The following is a 22,019-nucleotide window of genomic DNA, read 5'->3' on the forward strand; positions in this document are numbered from 1 at the left end:
AAAAGCCGCCTGGATTTTACAAATGGTTATCAACACGGAGGTGTTTTTCCTGTGCCGCCGCACCACGCCGGCTGCGTCCCAACGCGCGGACCCGTCCGCACGTCTTTCATTAAAAAAAATCTCCTTTAACAGTGGAATATCCGTATAAAATGCTGAAACCAACTTCTTCTGAAACTTCTCTGTTCTCTCACGACGTCCTGGATCAATAGAGCCTGAAATGTGGAGGTTTTCAGCTTGAAACAGGCTGATGACGGCACCTGAGAGCACTGCGCGACGTCTCGCACCGTGGGAAGTCCTTAAAGCGACAGTATCACCTCAAAATCTCTCATCAGCTGTTAAAATTTTCACTGAAAACCAGCTTAATTTTTCGAACCGTGTCCACTTCAATGTGTCTCACAGGTTTAGAAAAAATTTTGATCAAACAAAGCGCCAGTCTCTCAGCAACTTCTCAGACAAAGGAATTCCGACGACTCCTCCCACAAGGAGTGCTCACAGGCGAATGACGTCACAGACAGGCGTGGAAAAACTCACGCATGCGCACGAGGGTTCAAGCATGTCTGACGTAAAAACATATGAATGAAATCCATATAGTTTTTGAAAAAATAAAAAAGGACCTATACTTTATTGACAGCCCTCGTATTTGTATTATTATATAATCAAACAATGTATGTGAACATTTTGTTGTCTTCACCGTAAACTGCCAATTGTGGTGATGTTTTCCACATATCGACTCAGCGACTATTGTAGTTTGTCTGTAGTTGTTGTTCTTTAGATCAACAGTTCTCAACTGGGGTCCCTGGACCCCTGGGGGTCCACGAGCCTTAGCTTGAGGGTCCGCAAAATAATTTGTAATAAATTCTTAAAGTTATACTGTATCGTTTAAAAAAATAGCATAATCACATGCAGGGACCGCTGCGCCAATAAAACAAACATAACAAACCAATTACTCCCTATTACCTCTGGGTCGATAAAAAATCTCATGATTGACACATCACGTAAATCTGTCACGTGTCGCTATCATGTACCAGTTGCTTTACTCATGAGGCAATTGGTGCACAGCTCCTGCTGAGCTGCTTAGCATTTCTAGCTGGCGACAGTGGACAAATATTTCAGTATGTCCACTTCATCGAGTGATACTAAACCCAAACCATCTAAACTGAGAAAATATGATGTTATACTTACTTTGGATTGATTGCGAACAGCGACAGAAGACCAAAATGTGTGGTGTGTCTTCAGGTGCTAGAAAATGAAGCCATGAAGCGCGCCAAGCTAAAGTGGCATCTCATTCCAAAGCACCAAGAGTGCAAGGACAAAACAAACTGTTTTGTTTTTGTTTTTTTTGTCAAAAACATGAGGAATATATAAAGCAGAAAACACAAATGGTGAACTTGGACACAACTTTAGAAGAAGCACAGAGGGCTTCTTATTTAGTGGCTCAATGGATCACGAAAACACAATATAGAGTGGGGAAAATAAGGCTCCGTAAGAAGCATTTCAAGGTCCTGGAGTGACCTGGCCAGTCTCCAGACCTGAACTCAATAGAAAATCTTTGGAAGGAGCTGAAACTCCAAACCTGAAAGATTTGGAGAAGATCTGTATGGAGGAGTGGACCAAAATCCCTGTTGCAGTGTGTGAAAACTTGGTCAAGAACTACAGGAAACGTCTGACCTCTGTAATGACAGACAAATGTTTCTGTACCAATTATTAAACTCTGTTTTTCTAGGTGATCAAATACTTATTTTATGCAATAAAATGCAAATTAATTATTTAAAAATCATACAATGTGATTTACTGGATTTTTTTTTTTTTTTTGATTCTGTCTCTCACAGTTGAAGTGTACCTACAATAAAAATTACAGACCTCTCCATTCTTTGTAGGTGGGAAAACTTGCAAAACTGACAGGGGGTCAAATACTTATTTTCCCCACTGTATGTGTATAAAATAATAAAAATATTCACGACAAAGCTTAATAATTAATAAGGTTATTATGCTGTTCATTTTGTGAATAAGGGGAAATAAGTTACATTAATGTTATAAGAAAGCTTTAAAATGGTTTTGAAATTAACTTTCATTTGTGCCCATTTTGGTACTTTTAATTTTCCTGAAAGCTTCAAGACCAACAGCTTGAAAAATGTTGTGAAGTCAAAATTGTATTTGAGCAAATCACCCTGTGTGTAAAATGATAGAAATGTTACTAAAATTATTAAAATTGAATTTGGGTGTGTTCATTTCTATGAAACCAATGTTTTATATTATTTAGTTAAAAAAAAAAAAATCATTTCTATGGCATCTGGGATCACAAATAGTAGCAAACATATGTTTATTGGTGTGAGGATTATGAGGGGGTCCTTGAACAATTTTTTTTTCTGTTTTAAGGGGTCTGTTGCCCCAAAAGGTTTCAGAACCCCTGCTGTAGATGATCTGAAGCAGGGGTGATGAGCTGACTTGTTTATGACAGATGACAAAACAAACGAACAAAAAAACACCACAGTTCCACTTGTGCAGCTCCTTGTCACATCTCGGAGTCCTGCATGTTGCACTGCATGTACAGTGATTCCCTTTTTCAACATTTTTGTTACAGCCTTATTCCAAAATGGAGTAAATTAATTTTTCCCCTCAAAATTCTACACCTCAAAAAATATACTATACGAGTATATATATATATATGTGTGTGTGTGTGTGTGTGATGCACCTTTGGCAGCAATTACAGCCTCAAGTCTTCTTGAATATGATGCCACAAGCTTGCTGCACCTATCTTTGGGCAGTTTTGTCCATTCATCTTTGCAGCACCTCTCTAGCGCCATCAGGTTGGCTGGGGAGCATTGGTGCACAGCCATTTTCAGATCTCTCCAGAGATCTTCAATCAGAGTAAGGTCTAGGCTCTGGCTGGACCACTCAAAGACATTCACAGAGTTGTCCTGAAGACACTCCTTTGATATCTTGGCCGTGTGCTTTGGGTCATTGTCCTGCTGAAAGATGAACCATTGCCGCAGTCTGAGGTCAAGAGCACTCTGGAGCAGGTTTTCATCCAGGATGTCTCTGTACATTGCCGCATTCATCTTCCCCTCAATCCTGACTAGTCTCCCAGTTACTGCTGCTGAAAAACATCCCCACAGCATGATGCTGCCATCACCATGCTTCACTGTAGGGATGGTGCCTGGTTTCTTCCAAACATGACACCATTCACACCAAAGAGTTCAATCTTTGTCTCATCAGACCAGAGAATTTTGTTTCTCATGATCTGAGAGTCCTTCAGGTACCTTTTGTCATGGGCTGTTATGTGACTTTTACTAAGGAGTGGTTTCTGTCTGGCCACTCTACCATACAGGCCTGATTAGTGGATTGCTGCAGAGATGGTTGTCCTTCTTGAAGGTTCTCCTCTCTCCACAGAGGAATGCTGGAGCTCTGACAGAGTGACCATCATGTTATTGGTCACCTCCCTGACTAAGGCCCTTTGCCCCCGATCGCTCAGTTTAGACGGGTGGCCAACTCTAGGAAGAGTCTTGATGGATCTGAATGGCTTCCATTTATGGATGACAGAGGCCACTGTGCTCATTGGGACCTTCAAAGCAGCAGAAATCTTTCTGTACCCTTCCCCAGATTTGTGCCTTGAGACTATCCTGTCTCAGAGGTCCACAGACAGTTCCTTTGACTTCATGTTTGGTTTGTCCTCTGACATGCACTGTCAGCTGTGGGACCTTATAAGTAGACAGGTGTGTGTCTTTCCAGATCATGTCCAAAATCTCAAACATTTTTCACATTGTCATTATGGGGTATTGTGTGTAGACTTTTGAGAAAAAAAAATCCATTTTGGAATAAGGCTGTAACAAAAAATGTGGAATAAGTGAAGCATTGTGAATACTTTCCAGATGCACTGTCATGTTCTGTCATGTTGTCATGACAACCAGGCATCTTATCACCCGGTGTTGAGCAAGTCAGCCTTCTTTTCCTCATATGTATTTCATCCCTGAGGCTAATCCTGTCAATATTACGACATCTGGACAGTGGAAGGAAGACAAGGAGACTTGGTGGTGGAATGAAGAGGTCCAGGAAAGCATAAGGAGAAAGAGGTTGGCGAAAACGTTTTGGGATAGTCGGAGAGATGAAGAAAGTAGACAGGAGTACAAGGAGATGCGGCGTAAGGCGAAAAGAGAAGTGGCAAAAGCAAAGGAAAAGGCATATTGCAAGCTGTACAAGAAGTTGAATAGTAAGGAAGGAGAAAAGGACTAGTACCGATTGGCCAGACAAAGGAACAGAGCTGGAAAGGATGTGCAGCAGGTTAGGGTGGTAAAAGATGCACATGGTAATGTGCTGAGAAGGTGGAGGGAATATTTTGAAGAGCTGATGAATAAAGAAAATGAGCGAGAGAAAAGGCTGGATGATGTGTTGAGAGTAAATCAGGAAGTACAAGAGATTAGCAAGGAAGAATTGAGGGCTGCTATGAAGAGGATGAAGAGTGGAAAGGCAGTTGGTCCAGATGACATTCCAGTGGAGGCATGGAAATGTCTAGGAGAGATGGCAGTAGAGTTTCTAACCAGATTGTTTAATAAAATCTTAGAAAGTGAGAGGATGCCTGAGGAGTGGAGACGAAGTGTGCTGGTTCCTATTTTCAAGAACAAGGGTGATGTGCAGAGCTGCAGTAACTACAGAGGCATGGGAAAGAGTAGTAGAAGCTAGGCTTAGAAAACAGGTGAAGATCTGTGAGCAGCAATATGGTTTCATGCCGAGAAAGAGCACTACAGATGCAATGTTTGCTCTGAGAATATTGCTGGAAAAGTACAGAGAAGGACAGAGTTACATTGTGTGTTTGTGGACTTAGAAAAAGCTTATGATAGGGTGCCAAGAGAAGAGTTGTGGTATTGTATGAGGAAGTCTGGAGTGGCAGAGAAGTATGTTAGGGTAGTGCAGGACATGTACAACAATAGTGTGACAGCGGTGAGATGCGCAGTCGGAATGACAGACTCATTCAAGGTGGAGGTGGGATTACACCAAGGATCAGCTCTGAGTCCTTTCTTGTTTGCAGTGGTGATTGACAGGTTGACAGATGAGATCAAACAGGAGTCCCCATGGACTATGATGTTTGCAGATGACATTGTGATCTGTAGTGAGAGTAGAGAGCAAGTTGAGTCTAGTCTGGAGAAGTGGAGATATGCTTTGGAGAGAAGGGGAATGAAAGTCAGTAGAAGCAAGACTGAGTACATGTGTGTGAATGAGAGGGAGCCCAGTGGAATAGTGCAGTTTCAAGGAGTAGAAGTGGTGAAAGTAGATGAGTTTAAATATTTGGGGTCAACTGTTCAAAGTAATGGAGAGTGTGGTAGAGAGGTGAAGAAGAGAGTGCAGGCAGGGTGGACTGGGTGGAGAAAGGTGGCAGGAGTGATTTGCGACCAAAGAATATCAGCAAGAGTGAAGGGGAAAGTTTACAAGACAGTAGTGAGACCAGCTATGTTGTATGGTTTAGAGACGGTGGCACTAACAAAAAGACAGGAGGCAGAGCTGGAGGTGGCAGAGCTGAAGATGTTGAGATTCTCTTTGGGAGTGACAAGAATGGACAAGATTAGGAATGAACATATCAGAGGGACAGCTCAGGTGGGACGGTTTGGAGACAAAGTCAGGGAGGCGAGATTGAGATGGTTTGGACATGTGCAGAGGAGGGACCCAGGGTACATAGGGAGAAGGATGCTGAGGATGGATCCACCAGGCAGGAGGAGAAGAGGGAGACCAAAGAGGAGGTTCATGGATGTGCTGAGAGAGGACATGCAGGTGGTTGGTGTGACAGAGGAAGATACAGAGGACAAGGTGAGATGGAAACGATTGATCTGCTGTGGCGACCCCTAACGGGAACAGCCGAAAGACAAAGAAGAAGAAGATACTGAATAGTTTCAATCAAAACTTAAGTCACCTTTTATTCAGTCACAATTTGAATAAATTTTCATCTCATTTTATTAAATTTATACTGATGGCTTTTTAAAAGTGCTCTCCAAATACGGTTGCAGAAGTTTGGGCAGCCCTGATAATTTTCATGATTTTCCTTTTATTAATCATTGACTGTCTGGATCAGAAATTTCAGTTAAATATATCATATAGTAGACGAACACACTGATATTTCAGAAGTGAAATGAAGTCTCCAGTATTTACAGAAAGTGTGCAATAATTATTTAAACAAAAATGGGCAGGTGCATAAATTTGGGCACCCGTGTCATTTTATTGATTTGAATACATTTAGCACTAATTACTGGAACACAACATTGGTTTGGTAAGCTCATTGGGCCTTGACCTCCTTACACAGGTGAAAGGGTATTTAAGGTGGCCATTTGCAAATGTTTCCCTCCTCTTTGCATTTCTTCTAATGAGTGGCAACATGGGAGCCTCTAAACAACTCTCAAATGACCTGAAAACAAAGATTGTTCAACATCATTGTTTAGGGGAAGGATACAAAAAGCTATCTCAGAGATTTCATCTATCAGTTTCCACTGTGAGGAACATAGTGAGGAAATGAAAAACCACAGGCACAGCACTAGTTAAGGCCTGAAGTGGCAGGCCAAGAAAAATCTCAGATAAGCTGAGCAAAGGATGGTGAGAACAGTCATAGTCAACCCACAGACCTGCTCCAAAGACCTGCAACATGATCTTGCTGCAGATAGTGTCTCTGTGCATCATTCAACTATACAGTGCACTTTGCACAAGGAGATGTTGTAATACAGAGGAAGCCATTTCTGTATACACACCACAAACAGTCACTTGAGGTATGCTAAAGCACATTTGGACAAGCCAGCTTCACTTTGGAATAAGGTGCTGTGGACTGATGAAACTAAAACTGAGTTATGTGGACAAGAGGCGGTATGCATGGCTGAAAAAGAACACAGCATTCCAAGAAAAACACTTGCTACCTACAGTAAAGTTTGGAGGTGGTTCCATCATGCTGTGGGGCTGTGTGGTCAGTGCAGGTACTGGGAATCTTGTTAAAGTTGAGGGTCACGTGGATTCCAGTCAATATCAGCAGATTCTTGAGAACAATGTTCATGAATCGGTGACAAAGTTGAAGTTGCGCTGGATCTTTCAACAAGACAATGACCCTAAACAATACTCCAAATTTACTAAGGTATTCATGCAGAGGAACAAGTACAACTTTCTGGAATGGTCTTCTCAGTCCCCAGACCTGAATATTATTGACAATCTGTGGTGTGATTTTAAGTGGGTTGTCCATGCTCAGAAACCAACAAACCTGACTGGAGATGTTTTGCAAAGAAGAATGGTCCAAAATATCTTCAGCCAGAATCCAGACTCTCATTGGAAGCTGTAGGAAGCATTTAGAGGCTGTTATTTCTGCAAAAGGAGGATCTACTAAATATTGATGTATTTTTTTCTGTTGGGGTGCCTAAATTTATGCACCTGACTAATTTTGTTTAAAGAATTATTGCACACTTTCTGTAAATCCTATAAACTTCATTTCACTTCTCAAATATCTGTTTGTCTGCTATATGATATATTTAACTGAAATTGCTGATCCAACCAACCAATGATTTCTAAAGGAAAATTATCAGGGATCCCCAATCTTTTACAAACGACTGTAAATGTAATTTATTTTTATTTTAATGAAATTCATTCATTCCTGTGTTTCACAGACACTTTTATAAGCCAATGTTGAGGAAAGGGGTCAACAAGTTTCTGGCTCAAACGGCCGTCTTCCTGGTGTCTGCGTTCTTCCATGAGGTAAAACTGCAGCAGTTTTTGATGCCTCATCTATTTCTGTGCTCCAGTGGTTAGGTGGAGGTATGCGCACTGAGTGCGCTTCCATGTGTTTTTCTTACTCTGCCATTCTCTATGTGTCAGTATCTCGTGAGTGTTCCTTTGAAGATGTTCAGACTCTGGGCTTTCATGGGCATGATGGCTCAGGTGAGACACGTTCTCTTCCTCAGCTGATAAATGCATCTTATCCTAAATTTGGAGGGAGACACTTTGACCTTTAACCTTTAATCTGTCCAGGTTCCTCTGGCTTGGTTTGTTAGTCGCTTCCTCAATGGAAACTACGGCAACGCAGCTGTGTGGATCTCACTCATCATCGGCCAGCCTGTCGCAGTGTTGATGTACGTCCATGACTACTATATTATTCATTATGGGACCACGACATAGTATTGGACAAAGACACACTGACGGGAATCATGTTTCCCTGCCAAAAGGACAATCCCATGGAAGAATGTAGAGCCAGTGAAGCGGAACTTGATGACTAAACTCAGACTAAGATGCAGCAAAAAAAAAAAAAAAAAAAAAAAAATTCACATTGAACATGAGTTCTGGATGACAGAAAACAATAATGTCTCATTTGTGCTCATTTTGAAGCAATATTTCATGTTTTATAGGAAATCTGCACTTTTCAACAAGCAGTTGTGGTAGATATATAAAATTGGGATTCAGTCACTACTGTCCCCAGTGTCTGTGCAGTTTGGTTATTAACGATCCATATGTGACCCACTGGAGCCACCCTGAGCAAAAAGGGAGGAGCTGAAAGAAACAAGATTTATTATGTGAAAAAAGTTAAGTTGAGTCCCTACATCCAAACACTCATCTTAAATTTTTTTGGCTACACTGCCATGTGGATGGAACAGGACAGAGGAAAAATTTGTACATCCAAGTGGCTTTAGGGAAAGTTTAATTGTGCTTTTTTTGCGAGATGAGATTCCATTTTTTGCCAAAATCAAGTATTGTGTCCTAGGCTATCACGTCTGCTTTTTGTTGTTGTTGCATGTTCTGTATAAATTTCCTATATTACTCTTTTTGATGTAACTATATCAAATATTGTTTTATTTTAAAAAATAGGATACCAAACATGAAGAAATACTAAAGGTGTTTTTGGGAACATGCGGGTATGGATGGCAACAGCCACAGTTGCACAGACTTGTTTAATTATTGAATCAAAGCAAATGGTGTCATCTCGCTTTGATTTCACTGCTCACTTTTTGGCTGTCATGTTGTACTTTAACATTATTTGATGCCTAAAATGTGTTCAGGGCTTGAGTTGAGCCATATTATGATTTCAATTTGTAACCAGACATTTGAAAATTAGGAAAATCAGTGTTCATTTTGTATAAAAGAGATTTTGAATGTGAAACATTTTCAAAGCATTTGACTGAAATTCATTTGTCAGGTTTGATAAAAATGTATTATTCTGTAATGTAAGTTGTCTTGTTTTCATTCATCCTCTAGAAAATAACTTAGTTTGCAGGTTATTGCAGACTCAAATCATCTGTCCATCCTTTGTTTTAAAAAATATGCAATTACAGTTGTGTTCAAAGTAAGTGTTTTAAAAAGTGAGTAAAGCTCAAAATCCGTAAAATAGCTTTTATTTACATACACGCAAATGCACTGGGAACACTGCACATTGTATTCCAAATATAAACATGAAGAAAAATGTTAGAAAAATTTACGACTTGACAAAGTGAGGAAAAGGGAAAAGTTGTTCAAAAAAATAGCAGTGTCTGCATTTTTCTTTACAAACTCAAACATTTACTGTACAAATAAAAAATGCTTTAAGATTTAGTTTTCCTGTGAATCACTGAACTAATATTTAGTTGTGTAACCAGTTTCTGAGAACTGTTTCATGGAGTTGACCAACTTCTGGCACGTGTGAACAGGTATTCCAGCCCAGTTCAATTGGACTACATTCCATAATTCCTCTGCATTTCATGGTTTTGCCTCAAACTGTACTTTAGCAGCAACATGACCTCTTCAAGTGTTCTAATGTATTCAAACTGATCCATGATCCCTGGTATCCCCAATTCATGCTTGTTGCACCAGGCTTCACTGTCTTCACAGTTGCTCAAATTCAGTTTTTGAGGGTCATCCAACAGACTGACTGCAGCCCCGAGACCTACAACCCCAATTCCAATGAAGTTGGGCCGTTGTATAAAATGTAAATAAAAACAGAATACAACAATTTGCAAATCCTCTTCAACCTATATTCAATTGAATACACCACAAAGACAAGATATTTAATATTCAAACTGAGCAAATATTTGCTCATTTTGAAATGGATGCCTGCCACACGTTTTAAAAAAGCTGGGTCAGTGGTATGTTTACCACTGTTACATCACCTTTCCTTCTAACAACACTCAATAAGCGTTTGGGAACTGAGGACACTAATTGTTGAAGCTTTGTGGGTGGAATTCTTTCCCATTCTTGCTTGATGTACAACTTCAGTTGTTCAACAGTCCGGGGTCTCCACTGTCGTATTTTGCACTTCATAATGCACCACAAATTTTCAATGGGCGGCAGGTCTGGACTGCAGGCAGGCCGGTCTAGTACCTGCACTCTTTTACTACGAAGATACGCTGTTGTAACACATGCAGAATGTGGCTTGGCATTGTCTTGCTGAAATAAGCAGGGACGTCCCTGCAAAAGATGTTGCTTGGATGACAGCATGTGTTGCTCCAAAACCTGGATGTACCTTTCAGCATTGATGGTGCCATCACAGATGTGTAAGTTGCCCATGCCATGAGCACTAACACACCCCCATACCATCACAGATGATGGCTTTTGAACTTTGCACTGGTAAGAATCTGGATGTTGTTGATGTATGGCTTTCACTTTGCATGGTAGTTTTAACTTGCACTTTTAGATGTAGCGACAAACTGTGTTAACTGACAGTGTTTTTCTGAAGTGTTCCTGAGCCTATGCGGTAAGATACAAAATTATGTCGTTTTTTTTTTTAATACAGTGCCACCTGAGGGATCGAAGGTCACGGGCATTCAATGTTGGTTTTCGGCCTTACTGCTTACGTGTAGAAAGTTCTCCAGATTCTCTGAATCTTCCGATTATATTATGGACTGTACATGATGGAATCCCTAAAGTCCTTGCAATTAAATGTTGAGAAAGACTGTTCTTAAACTGTTGGACTATTTTTTTCACGCAGTTGATCACAAAGTGGTGATCCTCACCCCATCTTTGCGTGTGAACAGCTGAGCCTTTTGGGGATGCTCCTTTTATACCCAATCATGACACTCACCTGTTTCCAATTAACCTGTTCACCTGTGGAATGTTCCAAACAGGTGTTCTTTAAGTATTCATCAACTTTCCCAATCTTTTGTTGCCACTGTCCCAGCTTTTTTGAAATGTGTTGCAGGCATCCATTTCAAAATGAGCAAATATTTGCACAAAAACAAAAAAGTATCAGTCTGAACATTAAATATATTGTCTTTGTGGTGTATTCAATTGAATATAGGTTGAAGAGGATTTGCAAGTCATTGTATTCTGTTTTTATTTACATTTCACACAATGTACCAACTTCTCTGGAATTGGGGTTGTAAAAAGAACAATCGTGTTTTTGTCAGTACACTAAATGTGGCGCTATTTCTTTTTAGGTCAGTCAATGTGTTCTTTGGCAAATTGCAACCTCGTTTTTTTTTTTTCTTTCAACAATGGGACATTGGGGGGCTTCTTGCCCATAGCTTGGCTTGACATAGGCATTCTTTCATGTCTTTCTGGCTTAGCAGCCGATCATTTTCTCTATATGTTTTCCCTCACCAATGAACTTTTTAATCAAAGTGCACTGTTCTTCAGAACCATGTCCAGAATGACCCATTTTACTCAGTTTCATAGTGAAATTCCTCTGAAAAAATAAAAGCCTGCCTTAAATAAGCGGCGGGCATTATGGCCAAAAAAAAGATCACATTTGGCCGAGTCGCTTTTTTATCCCCCCAATTCCCGAGTGTATCTTAAAATCCTAAAGCCTGATTTATGCTTCTACAGCGCTGTAACTTCGTGCCATGTAATGACATCAATGTGCGGGACAATTTTGAAGTTCTCCATCGTATCTTTATGAAAATTTTCTGGATTAATTTGTCCCTCACTGAGCTCATCTTTCTACAATCATCTACCTCCAAATCACAGGTAAGGTGTACAATTAACTCCTTGAATTGCAGGTCATTTGAGCATCATTTTCTGACTTTGTGTTGTGAAGTCTGTCATATTTGTGGTCTTCTCTGCCAAACGTATTTGATCCGTGATCAAAATGTAATCAGCGTGCGCACTGCAAAAATATTTAAGATATGACTGAAGAGGAAGGAGTAAAAAGTGACAAATCACAGCCCTTTGCAGTGTCTTATTTAGCATCAGGCTGTGGGTCCCAGGTCTGAGCCCGATTTGGAAACAAATGAATGGCCAGGCTTTTAAACGAGGAACTATGGTACCCACTTTCCTCGAATCGGCAAGTGTCAGTGCTGAACTTAATTGCATACCTCCGTTACTGGGAATGTCCAGACTGTTTTGCCTGCGAGGTGTTTTTAATGGAATGCATTGCGATGGAGTGGGACATCTTGTGCGATGTGAGCGAAAATCGGTTTTCCATCCGGTATATACTGTGTTTATTACATGGAAAACCATGCAAAAGCATTGGGACTTTTGTTTTTTTTCCGGTGAGTGCGAACTTCCGGAAGCTCTACTGCTACAAGGAAAAAACAAAACAAGAAAAACCCAAGGAATTAGACAAACATCTGCATATCCAACAATCGTGTGCAATATTCAAGATCAGAAAAATCATTTAATGAGAAAAATGTGAGCCTCACCTTGGATTTTTGGCTCTGGTCAGGCAGGTAAAGTTTAAACTCTGCTGGAACTTCATCCTCCAAATACAGCCTATCAGAGAAATATACTCTTCGTATCCGACAATTAGCATGGATCTGAAAGAAAAACAGACTGGAGTCAGAGATGAGGTGTACTGAGATTACACACACGGCAAGCACACTCAAAAATACTACAGAAGACTAACTTGTACACGCAGTGTCTCCATGTAGTTGGTTCCATAGGCTCTCCTGGTGAAATCTGAAAGGTTGAACTGTATCTGGTTCCAGCCCTCATCCAGTCTCATTGGCATGGTGCAGATGAACGGCTTCACACGTGTGGTGCTCTGATAGTTGCTAGCCCGAAACCGCCGTCTGACATTTTTATCATCTAATACCTGACAGGGATTTAATCCAAAAAAAAAAAAAAAACACCAACCATGAGCATCGGGTTGCTGTATAGTTATAGGAATATTTGTTTATCTCTAGGTATGAAGTAATATCGGTTCTGTGGTCTACCTGCACTTCAAAGGTAAAATACTTCTTCACATTCTTGATAATCATAATCAAAAAAGGAAGTTTGATGCCCAGCGTCTTCTTGGGGTCTGCAGGGCATGTTATGTATGTGGTACTGGAGGGAGGAGAAAGCAGCTGACTTGTGACTGACATCTTTAGCGTGAGGTGACGTGATTCAAACAGAAACAAACTCACCTGACGTTCACTCCCTCCACCTCCAGCACCAGTGAGTGGATGTCGTTGTCTGTTACTCTCTTTATGTGGCCGTTTCTCACCTGTGTGACCAAACATTTCTTTTACGTCTCATACAGAGATTCTCAGCATATTGTGCTGTCCCACAACTAGACTCAGTGACATGCTGAGCAAACTGCTTCTAGAGATCCACTCTTTGCAGTCTGTGATTGGACAGTGGTATGACTGCATGTCCCACTCACAGAGGGTGCTGTGAAAAAATCCTGGTGGGAATCCTGCTGTTGTTGCAAATTACAATGATGATAATTCAATAAATCTATCCATCTTGAGAATACAAAAGTTTCTGTTCTTGATATTCTACTTAGCAATGATATTTTCATGAATACCTTTAATAAACCCATATGTATGTACCATTAAAGCCTACAAGTTTTTTTTTTTTAGTTTATCATCATTTACAGTTTATCATTAACAATCGTGTCAGTCTATTGAAAGTACCTTCATCTCAAGCCCTTCATACACCCAAGCAATTTTGAGCAATGGTGTATCATATACAAACGATACAATATATTTACATCAACCTATGTCGATGTTTGGTCCAAGGCTTTGCCTTAGTTATATTAATAGTTGTTGCCATCCATCTACATAGATTTGACTGTACAACTGGAGAAAAGGTGCTGGTTTATCTGCATATACGGATACAGTATATACACAACATAACACTGAGATTACAGGCATCCAACAGACGGGGGCAGCATTGTACCAATGCGACATCCACACTTGTTATGGAAAGGAAGGTTGCTAAGTAACAACCAAATAAAACAGACCTTGTGGCTCACAATTCCTATCAGTTATACGTATAACATATGATTATGAGGAATTTAGAAATTGAACATGCCGTTTCCCTCCATTTATAATCACCTGCCTCCTTAAAATTTTTTGCATGTTTCTGTGCAAATTTTGAAGTTGTGAATGATGGGTTTCAAAATATCAACAGTGAGCTGAAGTTTGTGGATTTGGCAGCAATTGTTCAAAATCAGTTATATTTTTATGTAATTTCAATTTGGTGTAGTTTCAAATGAGCTCTTTTACTGGAATAGATAAAAAGACATACACAAACAATTCCTATTTCAAACATAATGTCAATCTTTCATAACGTGTAGCTGCCCTACCGCCTTATCAGAGTAAAGTAACTAGTTAACTAACAAACACGACTGTCGTAATTTAGTAAAACAAGGAGTTAAAACTGAAACAATTAAACGACAGAAGACACCTGATGTGAATATGGCTAAATTAGCTTCTCCGGAAGCTAGCATTATAGTCACTGCTCACCTTTTTGTCCCATATCTGAAGAGGTTTGCTGCCAATACTGTATAAAATTGATAAAAAAGCCGCTCTGGAAAGTGTTTTTAAACATCGTCCTTTCTACTTCTCTGATGCGCTAAAGATTGTGAACTCAGCTAGACTAATTCTTCTTCGGTTGAGAATTTCTGGCAAACTCCACGCAGCAATAGTGTATTGCTGCCCCCTACAAGTCAGTTGGAGAATTCTATGCTTCTTCTTTGTGTTTCTTTTTTTTCCTTCATGTAGTTGGCGTCCAGCCCAGCTTAATGGTGCTTTATCGCCACCGTGTGCTTTGGAGTGCAGCTCAGGCGAAATGCACACTTCTTAACACCTAGAAACTAAAAAGCCGCGCAGTCCAGACTGGAATATGTTCCCGCCCTCTGTTAGTAAGGATTCCCCTTTTGGTGATCTGATAAATGGTAAATGGACTGCATTTATATAGCGCTTTTCCATCTGCATCAGATGCTCAAAGCGCTTTACAATAATGCCTCACATTCACCGTGATGTGAGGGTGCTGCCATACAAGGCACTAACTACACACTGGGATTAAAGACCTTGCACAAGGGCACTTAGTGATTTTCCAGTCAGGCTGGGATTTGAACATAGGATTTTCTGGCCTCAAACCCAATGCCTTAACCACTTGACCATCACCTCACAAATAGGTCTCATGAGAAGTCTAGATTACTTGGTTATACTGACTTGCTTTCTTTGACTTATTCTCAGTATTTTGTGACTTATTGTACCTTTAATGAATGAATGAATTTATACAGCACACATTGGTCCAGAACAACAAAAAACTTACAACAAAAGACAGAAAGAAAATAATTCAACAATGCACCCATGTGCCTGAAGCAGAGCTTGTAAACGCCTACCCCTTTAACCAAAAATAAAATGTAACCATTTATATATAAAATTATACATATACCCAACATAACTAATACAAAATATACATTAATCCATGAGTATGATTCTGAGCAGAAAGAAAAAACACAAACATGCGAGCAGCAGTGCACAAAATCAATAAACAGAAACAATAAACCTAATTTAACATGCCATTGCAAGTAATGAAATCATTTTTATAGAGCTTTTTAAAACAAACTACCGAATGATTTTATATTATCTGGGCAATTATTTCAAATAGTTACACCCTTAACAGAAATACAATGTCTTTTTATGGTTGTTCTGAAATAATAATGTTCCTTGTAAGTTGTTGCTGGAGTCCTTCATTCCAAACAGGTCCTGGACATGTCGTGGCAGAAGTCTATTTTGCACTTTGAACATGATTTGTACTATAATGTAATCAATCAAGTCCCAAAATTTTAAAATATGCAAATGGACAAAAAAGATTAGTTGGCTTACAATAAGGTGTCTTACTGATAATTCTTATAGCTTTCTTTTGAAGTAAAAATATAGGATTTGTGTTAGATTTGTATGTGGTTCCCCAAACTTCAAAGCATCAGGAATGTTTCTGTACCCTTCCCCAGATTTGTGCCTTGAAACAATCCTGTCTCAGAGGTCTACAGACAATTCCTTTGACTTCATGCTTGGTTGTGCTCTGACCATGCACTGTCAACTGTGGGACCTTATATGTAGACAGGTGTGCATCTTTCCAAATCATGTCCAATCAACTGAATTTACCCCAGGTGGACTCCAATTAAGCTGTAGAAACATCTCAAGCATGTTGAATGGAAACAGCATTTTGAGCTTCATAGCAAAGGCTGTGAATACTTACGTACATGTGATTTCTTAGTTTTTGGGTTTTTTTTCCATAAATTTGCAAAATGCTCAAAAAATGTTTTTCACATTGTCATTATGGGGTATTGTGTGTAGAATTCTGAGAAAAAAAAATCATCCATTTTGGAATAAGGCTGTAACATAAAATGTGGAATAAGTGAAGCACAAGGAGAAAGAAGAAACAAGATTTATTATGTGAAAAAGTTAAGTTAAAAAAGTTGAGTCCCTGCATCCAAACACTCATCTTAAATTTTTTTTTTGTGGCTACACTGTCACGTGGATGGAACAGGACATAGGAAAATTTTGTACATCCAAATGGCTTTAGGGAAAGTTTAATTGTGCTTTTTTTTTGCAAGACGAAGTTTCATTTTTGCCAAAATCAAGTACTGAGAATGTGTCCTGGGCTATCAATTCTGCTTTTTGTTGTTTAATTACTAAATCAAAGCAAACAGTGTCATCTCGCTTTGATTTCACTGCTCACTTTGACTGTCATGTTGTACTTTAACATTATTTGATGCCTAAAATCTGTTCAGGGCTTGAGATGACCCGTATTATGATTTCAATTTGACCAGACATTTGAAAACTAGGAAAATTAATGTCTTCATGTTGTATAAAATAGAGGTTTGGAATGTGAAACATTATCACAGCATTTGACTGAAATTCATTTGTCATGTTTGATAAAGTTTATATTCTGTAATGGCAGTTGTCTTGTTTTCATTCATCCTCTTGAAAATAACTTGTTTGCAGGTTATTATTGCAGACTCAAATCATCTGTTCATCCTTTGTTTTAAAAATATGTAATTGCAGATTTGTTCAAAATGATAGTTTTAAAAAGTGAGTAAAGCTCAAAATCCATAAAATAGCTTTTATTTACATACACGCAAATGCAATGGGAACACTGCACATTCTATTCCAAATCTCAATATGAAGAAAAATGTTAGAAAAATTTATGACTTGACAGAAAGTGAGGAAAAGAGAAAAGATGTTCAAAAAAATGGCAGTGTCTGCATTTTTCTTTACAAACTCAAACATTTACTGTACGAACAGAAAAATGCTTGAAGATTTAGTTTTCTGTGAATCACTGAACTAATATTTAGTTGTGTAACCAGTTTCTGAGAGCTGTTTCATGTCTGTTTCATGGAGTTCCAATTTCGGTATTCTTTCATGTCTTTCTGACTTTGGTTTCCATTTTAAAGCATTTGAGATTATTTTAGCTGAGCAGCCGATCATTTTCTGTACTCCTTTATAAGTTTCCCCTTGCCAATCAACTTTTTAATCAAAGGACACTGTTCTTCTGAACCATGTCCAGAATGACCCATTTTACTCAGAGTTTCATAGTGAAATGCATGACAACCAGCATGTACGTTTGCTGCCTTTGGGCACCTGTAAGGATCACAGAAAGAAAAATGCAGATACTATTTTTTTTTTTTTGAAGAGCCTAATATTACTTTTTCTTCCTTTTCTGTAAAGTAATGAATTTGATACATTTTTCTTCATGGTTTGCTTTAGAACAGAATGTGCAGTCTTCCCAATACATTTGCATGTATGGAAATAAAAGCTATTATAAAGGTTCTGAGCTTTGGACTGCACATGAACTTGAATTCTACCCATACCTGTGATTCTGCCATATAATTAACAAGTCGAGTTACTGCAATTAAAAATGACTGATTAGAACAGCACTCAAACTTTAGTACAAAAACAAGTTACTCATGTAACAACATAAGCTTACACATGAACTTTATTCAGCCGGCTTCAAAGGAACAAACACAACAACCAGCGCAAAGTGTTGACACTCACACACAAAGAATGTAAGATGTTTCAACACAAACTTATTTTGGTCCAGACCGAAGCAATAGCAGCACAGTGTGAATAAACTTCCTTTTAAAATGCTGTGCAGATCACAATTTCTTGTAAATATTAAGTTTCACTGACAAACTGAAAGTATCAACAGCTGGTGTGTAACACACACTTCAATTTAAATACTGCTTTCATTCAACATTGCATCCACACTTTTATACACAAAACAGCTTACTTTACGGTAACGACAGTAAAACTCTCAATGGATTCAGGTGCACCAGTGAATTTTGTCCGTTACAATCGAAATCTGTTATATGCATAAAACGGACAAAATCTGTTATATTTATGTAATGGATTAGCTACAATCGGGAGGCACCGAACAATCTACGGGGAATCCTGAATCAGGACCTATGTAATTTCATGTCAAAAATTCCTCTGAAAAAAAAATAAAAGCCTGCCTTAAATAACCGGTGGGCATTATGTCCATTAAAAAGATTACATTCGTTCAAGTCACTTTTTTCCCCAATTGCGGAGTGTATCTTAAAATCCTAAAGCCTTATTTATGCTTCTACAGCTCTGTAACTTCGTGCCATGTAAAAACATCAACGTGCGGGACAGTTTTAAAGTTCTCCGTCGCATCTTTATGAAAATTTTCTGGATTAATTTGTCCCTCAATGAGCTCATCTTTCTACAATCATCTACCTCCAAATCACAGGTAAGGTGTATAATTTCCTCCATGAACTGCAGGTCATTTGAGCATCATTTTCTGACTTTGTGTTGTGACGTTTGTCATATTTGTGGACTTTTCTGCCAAACATATTTGATCTGTGATCGAAATGTAATCAGTGTGTGCACTGCAAAAACTTTTAAGATATGACTGAAGAGGAAGGAGTGAAAAGTGACAAATCACAGCCCTCTGTGGTGTCTTATTTAGCATCAGGCTGTGGGTCCCAGGTCTGAGCCTGATTAGGAAAAAAAATTAATGGCCAGGCTTTTAATCAAGGAAATATGGTACCCACTTTCACAGGCTTTGTCTGATACATACAAGGTTTTTTTTTTTTTAATGGAAATGCATTGCAATGGGGCGGGACATTTTGTCCAACGTGAGTGAAAATCTGTTTTCAATCCGGTATATACTATGTTTATTACATGGAAAACCACACAAAAGCATTGGGACTTTTGTTTTTCTCCAGTGAGTGCGAATATCCGGTTCATATGATGACGGTTTAGACGGGTTTTACTGTACATTAAACATAACTAATTAAATGCACCTACATATATAAAGTTTTACCTATTCAAAATCAGCATGACATTTGCATTAAAAATACCAAAGTTGTGTCTAAAGCAGATATCATTAAGTGGGAATTACACACACAAGAGGCAGATCCGGAAGCTCTACTGCTGCAAGGGAAAAAACAAAACAAGAAAAACCCAAGGAATTAGACAAACATCTGCATATCCAACAATCGTGTGCAATATTCAAGATCAGAAAAATCATTTAATGAGGAAAATGTGAGCCTCACCTTGGATTTTTGGCTCTGGTCAGGCAGGTAAAGTTTAAACTCTGCTGGAACTTCATCCTCCGAATACAGCCTATCGGAGAAATATACTCTTCGTATCCGACAATTAGCATGGATCTGAAAGAAAAACAGACTGGAGTCAGAGATGAGGTGTACTGAGATTACACACACGGCAAGCACACTCAAAAATACTACAGAAGACTAACTTGTACACGCAGTGTCTCCATGTAGTTGGTTCCGTAGGCTCTCCTGGTGAAATCTGAAAGGTTGAACTGTATCTGGTTCCAGCCCTCGTCCAGTCTCATTGGCATGGTGCAGATGAACGGCTTCACACGTGTGGTGCTCTGATAGTTGCTAGCCCGAAACCGCCGTCTGACATTTTTATCATCTAATACCTGACGGGAATTTAATCCAAAAAAAAAAAAAAAACACCAACCATGAGCATCGGGTTGCTGTATAATTATAGGAATATTTGTTTATCTCTAGGTATGAAGGAATATCGGTTCTGTGGTCTACCTGCACTTCAAAGGTAAAATACTTCTTCACATTCTTGATAATCATAATCAAAAAAGGAAGTTTGATGCCCAGCGTCTTCTTGGGGTCTGCAGGGCATGTTATGTATGTGGTACTGGAGGGAGGAGAAAGCAGCTGACTTGTGACTGACATCTTTAGCGTGAGGTGACGTGATTCAAACAGAAACAAACTCACCTGACGTTCACTCCCTCCACCTCCAGCACCAGTGAGTGGATGTCGTTGTCTGTCACTCTCTTTATGTGGCCGTTTCTCACCTGTGTGACCAAACATTTCTTTTACGTCTCATACAGAGATTCTCAGCATATTGTGCTGTCCCACAACTAGATTCGGTGACATGCTGAGCAAACTGCTTCCAGCGATCCACTCTTTGCAGTCTGTGATTGGACAGTGGTGTGACTGCATGTCCCACTCACAGAGGGTGCTGTGACAAAAATCCTGGTGGGAATCCTGCTGTTGTTGCAAATTACACTGATGATCATTCAATAAATCTATCCATCTTGAGAATACAAAAGTTTCTGTTCTTGATATTCTACTTAGCAATGATATTTTCATGAATACCTTTAATAAACCCATATGTATGTACCATTAAAGCCTACAATAGTTTTGTTTGTTTTTTTAGTTTATCATCATCAATCGTGTCAGTCTATTGAAAGTACCTTCATCTCAAGCCTTTCATACACCCAAGCAATTTTGAACAATGGTGTATCATATACAAACGATACAATATATTTACATCAACTTACGTCGATGTTTGGTCCAAGGCTTTGCCTTAGTTGTTGCCATCCAACTACATAGATTTGGCTGTACAACTGGAGAAAAGGTGCTGGTTTATCTGCATATACGGATACAGTATATACACAACATAGCACTGAGATTACAGGCATCCAACAGACGGGGGCAGCATTGTACCAATGCGACATCCACACTTGTTATGGAAAGGAAGGTTGCTAAGTAACAACTAAATAAAACAGGCCTTGTGGCTCACAATTCCTCTTATTATAAGTTATACGTATAACATATGATTATGAGGAATTTAGAAATTGAACATGCCGTTTCCCTCCATTTATAATCACCTGCCTCCTTAAAATTTTTTGCATGTTTCTGCGCAAAGTTTGAAGTTGTGAATGATGGGTTTCAAAATATCAACCGTGGGCTGAAGTTTGTGGATTTGGCAGCAATTTTACAAAATCAGTTATATTTTTGTGTAATTTCAATTAGGTGTATTTTCAAATGAGCTCTTTTACTGGAATAGATAAAAAGACATACACAAACAATTCCTATTTCAAACATAATGTCAATCTTTCATAACGTGTAGCTGCCCTACCGCCTTATCAGAGTAAAGTAATTAGTTAACTAACAAACACGACTGTCGTAATTTAGTAAAACAAGGAGTTAAAACTGAAACAATTAAACGACAGAAGACACCTGATGTGAATATGGCTAAATTAGCTTCTCCGGAAGCTAGCATTATAGTCGCTGCTCACCTTTTTGTCCCATATCTGAAGAGGTTTGCTGCCAATACTGTATAAAATTGATAAAAAGCCGCTCTGGAAAGTGTTTTTAAACATCGTCCTTTCTACTTCTCTGATGCGCTAAAGATTGTGAACTCGGCTAGGCTAATTCTTCTTCTTCGGTTGAGAATTTCTGGCAAACTCCACGCAGCAATAGTGTATTGCTGCCCTCTACAAGTCAGTTGGAGAATTCTATGCTTCTTCTTTGTGGTTTTTTTCCCTTCATGTAGTTGGCGTCCAGCTTAATGGTGCTTTATCGCCACCCTGTGCTTTCGAGTGCAGCTCAGACGAAATACACACTTCTTAACCCCTAAAAACTAAAA

The 22,019-nt window shown here is 39.1% G+C and overlaps 3 protein-coding genes across 6 annotated transcripts in view; 1 reads left to right on the forward strand and 2 right to left on the reverse strand.

Moving 5' to 3' along the window:
- LOC117501682 (diacylglycerol O-acyltransferase 1-like) overlaps positions 1 to 8,398 on the forward strand; it is a 40,809-nt gene extending 32,411 nt beyond the window's left edge. The window contains 3 exon segments of the mRNA XM_034160637.1: positions 7,623 to 7,710; positions 7,831 to 7,893; positions 7,984 to 8,398. Coding sequence (XP_034016528.1) covers positions 7,623 to 7,710; positions 7,831 to 7,893; positions 7,984 to 8,130 — 298 coding nt within the window. The 3' untranslated portion in view covers positions 8,131 to 8,398.
- Positions 8,399 to 11,379: 2,981 nt separating this feature from the next.
- On the reverse strand, positions 11,380 to 14,673 carry LOC117501681 (cilia- and flagella-associated protein 20-like). Its single transcript, XM_034160636.1, is given in 7 exon segments — positions 11,380 to 12,436; positions 12,558 to 12,671; positions 12,761 to 12,949; positions 13,071 to 13,182; positions 13,263 to 13,342; positions 14,589 to 14,645; positions 14,647 to 14,673. Coding segments are annotated over 7 exon segments (585 nt in total). The 3' UTR covers positions 11,380 to 12,430.
- Positions 14,674 to 17,918: 3,245 nt separating this feature from the next.
- LOC117501679 (cilia- and flagella-associated protein 20) lies at positions 17,919 to 21,844 on the reverse strand. 4 transcript variants are annotated; one of them, XM_034160635.1, is made up of 7 exons: positions 21,670 to 21,844; positions 20,360 to 20,439; positions 20,168 to 20,279; positions 19,858 to 20,046; positions 19,655 to 19,768; positions 19,505 to 19,529; positions 17,919 to 17,929 (listed from the first exon to the last, which is right to left on the reverse strand). In XM_034160635.1, the coding sequence occupies exons 1-6, from the start codon at positions 21,751 to 21,753 to the stop codon at positions 19,527 to 19,529; spliced, it is 582 nt and encodes a 193-aa protein (XP_034016526.1). In that variant the 5' UTR covers positions 21,754 to 21,844; the 3' UTR covers positions 17,919 to 17,929; positions 19,505 to 19,526. The 4 variants fall into 4 exon arrangements, with proteins under 4 accessions (XP_034016526.1, XP_034016524.1, XP_034016525.1 ...); XM_034160633.1 differs by having other exon boundaries at positions 19,505 to 19,532; positions 21,670 to 21,843; XM_034160634.1 differs by lacking the exon at positions 17,919 to 17,929 and having other exon boundaries at positions 18,055 to 19,529.
- Between the last annotated feature and the right edge of the window lie 175 nt (positions 21,845 to 22,019).

Source organism: Thalassophryne amazonica, chromosome 20 (assembly GCF_902500255.1).
Source record: "Thalassophryne amazonica chromosome 20, fThaAma1.1, whole genome shotgun sequence".
NCBI lineage: Eukaryota > Metazoa > Chordata > Actinopteri > Batrachoidiformes > Batrachoididae > Thalassophryne > Thalassophryne amazonica.

Bases quoted from the DNA above. Each gene is read 5' to 3' on its own strand.
- LOC117501679 (XM_034160633.1), bottom strand. From the start codon at position 21,753: ATGTTTAAAAACACTTTCCAGAGCGGCTTTTTATCAATTTTATACAGT. The intron at 20,047-20,167 runs GTAGACCACAGA...AATTCCCGTCAG, and splicing joins ATTTTACCTTTGAAGTGCAG to GTATTAGATGATAAAAATGT. The intron at 19,769-19,857 runs GTTAGTCTTCTG...TTTTTCTTTCAG, and splicing joins TGGAGACACTGCGTGTACAA to ATCCATGCTAATTGTCGGAT.